The 6,000-nt window shown below is 47.8% G+C and overlaps 1 protein-coding gene across 5 annotated transcripts in view; it reads right to left on the minus strand.

Moving 5' to 3' along the window:
• LOC120399230 (ras-related protein Rab-10-like) overlaps positions 1-5,196 on the minus strand; it is a 67,298-nt gene extending 62,102 nt beyond the window's left edge. For 2 of the 5 annotated variants that reach the window (XR_005595042.1, XM_039527301.1), the window contains exon 1: positions 4,800-5,194. Coding sequence is in view for 4 of the 5 variants with exons in the window: in XM_039527301.1 (XP_039383235.1) it covers positions 4,800-4,956 (157 nt within the window). In the remaining variant the exon portion in view is untranslated. Of the gene's footprint in view, positions 1-4,799 lie in introns of all 5 variants that reach the window. The other 3 variants (XM_039527298.1, XM_039527299.1, XM_039527300.1) reach the window with 2 other exon arrangements.
• Between the last annotated feature and the right edge of the window lie 804 nt (positions 5,197-6,000).

A 6,000-nucleotide genomic window follows, 5' to 3' on the forward strand; every position in this document is an offset into this window, starting at 1 on the left:
AAGGGAATGAGGGCTACAGAAATACAATATAGAGAGATAAACCTACCCTCGTGGGGATTGGTCTGTGTAGGGGAAACTGGTCAGGGTAATTGATCCTAGATAGCTTCCTGGCAAGTGGGCCAGAACATGGTAGGGATGGAGGCCAATTTAATTTGGGCCCAAATAGCTCTTAAACAGAATGAGGGTGTGGTTATACACTCATACTACATATTAAACATGCTGTCCCTCTCATTCATATCAAGTAGTATCTCACTCTGTGAGTAATCGCATGTATTGTTAAATAATAGATTAAAAATTGGACTACTCGTGGAGAAAGGTACTCCTCAATATAAATAAGAGCAACAGAATCTGGCGCTGTTCAAAAAAACCAGGAAACATGTAGATTACTATTAGCGTTCTCAGTACATACAGTCCATTAGATTTTATAGACCATATTTACATACAGTACCATATGTATCAACGATTCAAGCCTACACTCTTCTTTTATAAAATGAATGTCAGGGAGTCCATGTAGACGTCTAGAATTAGTTAATTTACCTACAAGATGGTATAAACCAATTTGAAAATCTAGAGAAAAAGAAACCTCTGTCTGAAAGGAGATTTCAGTTTTAGGTTTCTGTAATTTACCCATAACAAAACAAAGACAAAAAATGTTACACACACACACACACACACACACACACTCATGAATGTGTCCCTTTGAACAGAAATTCAAAATACAATTGTCTGCTCCTCCCCTACTCCCAAAAAGTGGAACTTGTGTTTTGAATTTCTTTTCAAAGGGACGTAGTCAACGGTCTGCTACTTCCCTTCCCACAAAAAAGTGGAACTTGAATGCATCCCTTTGAACAGAAATTCAAAATACATTTCTCTGTTCCTTCCCTTCTGTTCTTTCCCTTCCCCAAGTAAATGAAAGCTTCACCTTTTTAGAACCAAGATCTTCACAAATATTTTCCCACATAGAAGCACATGGCACTGTCAAGAAGATAATAGCTAGGATAACAACTTATTTCATACCTATAATAAATAAAACAAATAAAGTACTATGCAGAAGCTTCATGTTCACTTGTACACAATATTTTTTTGTTCATAGGCTTTCCCTATGGCTTTCTATCCTGTGCCATTGTTTAAATAAAAAGTTATTCTTTATAGTCTGCTATTCTCAATATGATTCATCTGCCTTATGATCCGTGTAAGTTTAATTAGAAAACTGCTTATAATTCACCCAAACTGTATAATTGAAGAGGAGGAAGGGCAACCATCCCTGAGAGTTTAAGTGCTGCATAAAATGCTTTCAATGAAAATTTACTGTGAATGCATGTTTTCATTTTCTAAAATATATAATTTTAGAAAGTTTCAGCAAGTAGAGTCTATTAACAACAGCTCCAAGACATTATTTTTTGTAGTCTTACCAGGCTTACTTGTAGCAACATGGAATGCCTAGTTGCCATGACACAAAAAGAGACCCTCAACAGTTCCCCTCCAATCTTTTTTCTTCTATGACTGCTATCATCATCTCTGAATAAAGGTAAGTTGATGACACACAACCCCACCAAAAACTCAGATTCCTAGGGAACTAAATATCTCAGAGTACCGGTAAAGGCCTTTTACTTCATTTCCAGTTGAAATTCCAGTCAGATAGGTAATGATTAATAGCCATTCATAACCTTCAGATGAGTGTGCAATGGGCTGCAAGAAAGGAAAGCTCTCGGTCAAGATTGTACCAGACATATGTCCAAATCAAAATTGCTACTCTTGTTGGTAGACTTAGTAAAGAGACAGAAGATTAGATGGACATAAAGTCTGAACTGTTCTATCATCACTGGAAACTGTCCCTCCAGGATACAGCTGAGGCCCATTGGGAAGCTTCTGCAGAAATTTAAACTGTTGCTTCCTACATTGTACTTTTCTGGACAGGAGGCTTACTACTGCCAATACTGTTAGTCTGGCACTTATCACCAGCACAGCCCACTTATTTTAAAAATCTACGGCCAATGTATACTACAAAATTGACCTATTTGGGATTTTGAAACCAGATGCAAATAATTGTTATTCAGATTTGGATAATTTGCTTACAGCATGGATGGGACATAAAACTTTCTTAAAAGTTTCTGAAAACCACATTAAGACTTGACTTTTGAAAATTCTCTCCTAATATGATCAGTTTTGTAATACACAGGAGCTTCTGATTCTTGAGTGAACAGAGGTGGAGTATCAGAAATTCTATCTGTTTGAGAAAAAAGTCTCAGGGGCATGAGTTCACTTCCAATATTAGGTATCATCATGAAAGCAGACATTCACTCTCACTGGTATTCCACAGGGATGAGGTACATTATTACAGGTTTCAAAGATCAATTTCACTATCCGACACCTCCCTTTCTGATAGGCTCTGATATCCTTATTCATATAGGTTTCAATGGAATGACTTGCAGAGTAGAATACTACTCAACTTAAGTAAGGGAGTTAGAAACTGGGCCAAATTCATCCAACTCTCATAGGGCCAGATTCTGACATCCTCACTTACCTTAAGTATTCATATTTAAATCAATATCAATTGAGGAGAAAGGTATTAGTCAACATTTCTAACGATAAAAGTAATAATTGTATGAGGCTTTCAATAAGAACACTGGTGGGATGGTCTAGGGCAGCATTTCTCAAACTGGGGTCCACAGACCAAGGATACCCCAGGGGGTCCACTGGCCCTGCTGATCTACTCCTCCCCCTCCCTCCCTCAACTCCTTCCCCTCCCTCCCAGTGCCTCCTGCATGCCGGGGAACACCTGTTCAGCAGCATGCAGGAGGCGCTAGAAGGTAGGGGGAGGAGTGGGGATGGGGTGTGCTCAGGGGAGGGAGTGGAATCATGTTTGAGGCTTCCTGCCTTGCTGATCAACTCCTCCCCCTCCCTCCCAGTGCCTCCTGCATGCTGGGGAACAGCTGTTCAGGGCTGGGAGGGAGAGAGAGGAGCTGGGACAAAGCACGCCCGGGTGGGCGGGGGAAGAGGAGGGGCAGAGGTGGAGCAGGGGCGGAAAGAGGTGGGGGTGTAGCCTCAGAGGAAGGGATGGAGTGGTGGCGGGGCATAGGGCTGAGAAGGGGGTGCTTGGAGATCCCTGAAAATTTTTAAATGAAAATAGGGGTCCTCGAGTTGCTAAAGTTTGAGAACTGCTGGTCTAGGGCAGAGGTCAGCAACCTCTGGCACGCGGCTCGTCAGGGTAAGCACCCCGGCCAGCCGGGCCAGTTTGCTTACCTGCCGTGTCAGTAGGTTCAGCCGATTGCGGCTCCCACTGGCCGCAGTTCGCCGTCCCAGGCCAATGGGGGTGATGGGAAGCCACGGCAAGCACATCCCTCGCCTGCGCCGATTCTCACACCCCATTGGCCTGGGACGGCGAACCGTGGCCAGTGGGAGCCGCGATCGGCCGTACCTGCCGATGCAGCAGGTAAACAAACTGGCCCGGCCCGCTAGGGTGCTTACCCTGGCGAGCCGCGTGCCAGAGGTTGCTGACCCCTGGTCTAGGGCATATGCAAAACTGCTGGAACATGCAAGTTTCTCTGCACAATTTTTCTATAAGCTTCCACTAAACAGCACATGAAATAAGGCAATTACAAACGCAGCCATCCACACCTATGGAAGAAGAAGAGATTCTCTTGGAGATACTATGCCTGACAAATCATTATCTACAAGGTCAGTAAAATAGATGGAAAGAATGTTAACTTTGTACCTATCATTGAAGGTGAAGGAACTAGGCATTTTAATTTAGATTGTAAATTCTTTGGAGCAGGGAGTATAATTTTCTGTGTGTGTGTGTGTACAGTACCTAGCACAATGGGGCCTTGACTTAGGCCTTGTCTATACTACAGGGGAAATTCGATCTAAGCTATGTAATTTGAGTGAATAGCTTAGCTTAGATCTACTTATGTCTCTCGGGGACTCCCTCTACTCTTTTTGAACTGGTGGAGTACAGAGTTGACGAGAGAGCGAACTGCAGTTGATTTTGCGGGTCTTTACTAGATCTGCTAAATAGACCGCCATTGCATCAATCACAGCTTATGGATCCCCTAGTAAGTGTAAACAAGCCCTCAGTTAAATCCTCTAGGCACTACTGCAATACATTTTTTTAAATAAATAATAATAATTTTAAGACCAACAGGAGGCTGATATATTATTAATTCATGCCAACACATGACAGCTGGTAAGAGGAAGATTTGGAGATGGAAAGACAGGACCATGCATTTCTCTCTATTTAGGTCATCAGCATCAGTGTTTAAATGTCTAATTTAGCAAAGACTGGAAATGTGTTTCAGAATAAAAGTCGGCCTTGAAGATACAAATAAATATTTGTTTAGTGTGAAAGTGAGTGTGTGACAGTCTGCCAAGGTGTGAATGTGTGCGTGTCAGGGTGTGGACACGGGTGTGTGTCATCTGTCAGAGTGTGAATGTGTGTATTGGGGTATGAATGTGAGTGTGTGTCAGTCTGTGACGGTGTGAATGCAGGGGTGTATGTCAGTGTGTGAATGTGTGTCAGGGTGTGAATGTGGGTGTGTGTCAGTCTGTGAGGGTGTGAATGTGGATGTGTGCCAGGGTGTGAATGCGTGTCGGGGTGTGAATGAGGGTGTGTGTCAGGGTGTGAATGCAGGTGTGTCAGTCTGTGTGGGTGTGAATGCAGGTGCATGTCAGTATGTGAATGTGTGTGTCGGGGTGTGACTGCGGGTGTGTGTCAGCCTGTGAGGGTGTGAATGTGTGTGTGTGTGGGGAGGGCATCAGTGTGGATTGCCGGGGCCGGGCGCTGGCTCCGTGTCACTCACCGACGGTGGCGATGTAGGAGGCGGCGCGGGGCGGCCCGGCCGGGCTGGGCTCCGTGTACCTCCTCACGATGGAGGTTTTCCCCACGCAGGACTCCCCGGCCATCACTATTTTCACCAGCAGCGGCTTCCTCGCGGAGCGATGCCCCGGCCCAGCCATGTCCCGTCCGGGGGCCACGTCCTGTGGTCCCGGAAAGGGGCGAGCGGCGGGAGCACCCGACCTGCGCAGAACCGAAACCGGCCGGGCCCAGGGGCACCGCGGGGAGAAAGGGGCGGGTCCTTCGAGCCTCAAGGACGGGCAGGAGGGACCCGCCCTCGCCGCTTGTGGCTCCGGCTGCCCCGGGACTCTCCGGCCTTGCGAAATAGCTGCGGGCGCTGCCCCGCACCAGCCGCTTCCCACCGCCCCGCTGCGTGTGTGTGTGTGTCTGTCTGTGTGAGCGTCTGGGGGTGGTGGGGTTGCGTCTGTCTGTGTGTGCCTGTGTGTGTGAGCCTCTGGGGGTGGTGGGGCTGTGTCTGCGTGTGTGTGTGAGCGTCTGGGGGTGGTGGGGCTGTCTCTGCCTGTGTGTGCCTGTCTGTGTGAGCGTCTGGGGGTGCTGGGGTTGCGTCTGTCTGGCTGTGTGTGTGTGAGTGTCTGGAGGTGGTGGGGCTGTGTCTGCCTGTGTGTGTGAGCGTCTGGGGGTGCTGGGGTTGTGTCTGTGTGAGCGTCTGTGGGAGGTGGGGCTGTGTCTGCCGGTGTGTGTGAGTGTCTGGGGGTGGTGGGGCTGTCTCTGCCTGTGTGTGCCTGTCTGTGTGAGCGTCTGGGGGTGGTGGGACTGTGTCTGTGTGAGTGTCTGGTGGTGGTTGGGTTGTGTCTGTCTGTCTGCCTGTGTGAGCATCTGGGGGTGATGGGGTTGCATCTGTCTGCCTGTGTGTGAGAGCGTCTGGGGGTGGTGGGACTGTGTCTATGTGAGCATCTGGGGGTGGTGGGGCTGTGTCTGTCTGTGAGCATCTGAGGGGGTGGGATTGTGTCTGCCTGTGTGTGTGAGCATCTGGGGCTGGTGGGGCTGTATCTGTCTGTCTGTGTGAGCATCTGGAGGTGGGCCTGTGTCTGGGTGCCTGCCTGCAAGCGAGCTCTGGGGGAAAGGGGGCTCTGTCAGTCTGAGCTCCCCGGGGGCTCTGTCTGTGCCTCCTCCATTAGCCCCTATCTGACTTTTCTTCTCCTTGG

Source organism: Mauremys reevesii, linkage group 2 (assembly GCF_016161935.1).
Source record: "Mauremys reevesii isolate NIE-2019 linkage group 2, ASM1616193v1, whole genome shotgun sequence".
Taxonomy (NCBI): domain Eukaryota; kingdom Metazoa; phylum Chordata; order Testudines; family Geoemydidae; genus Mauremys; species Mauremys reevesii.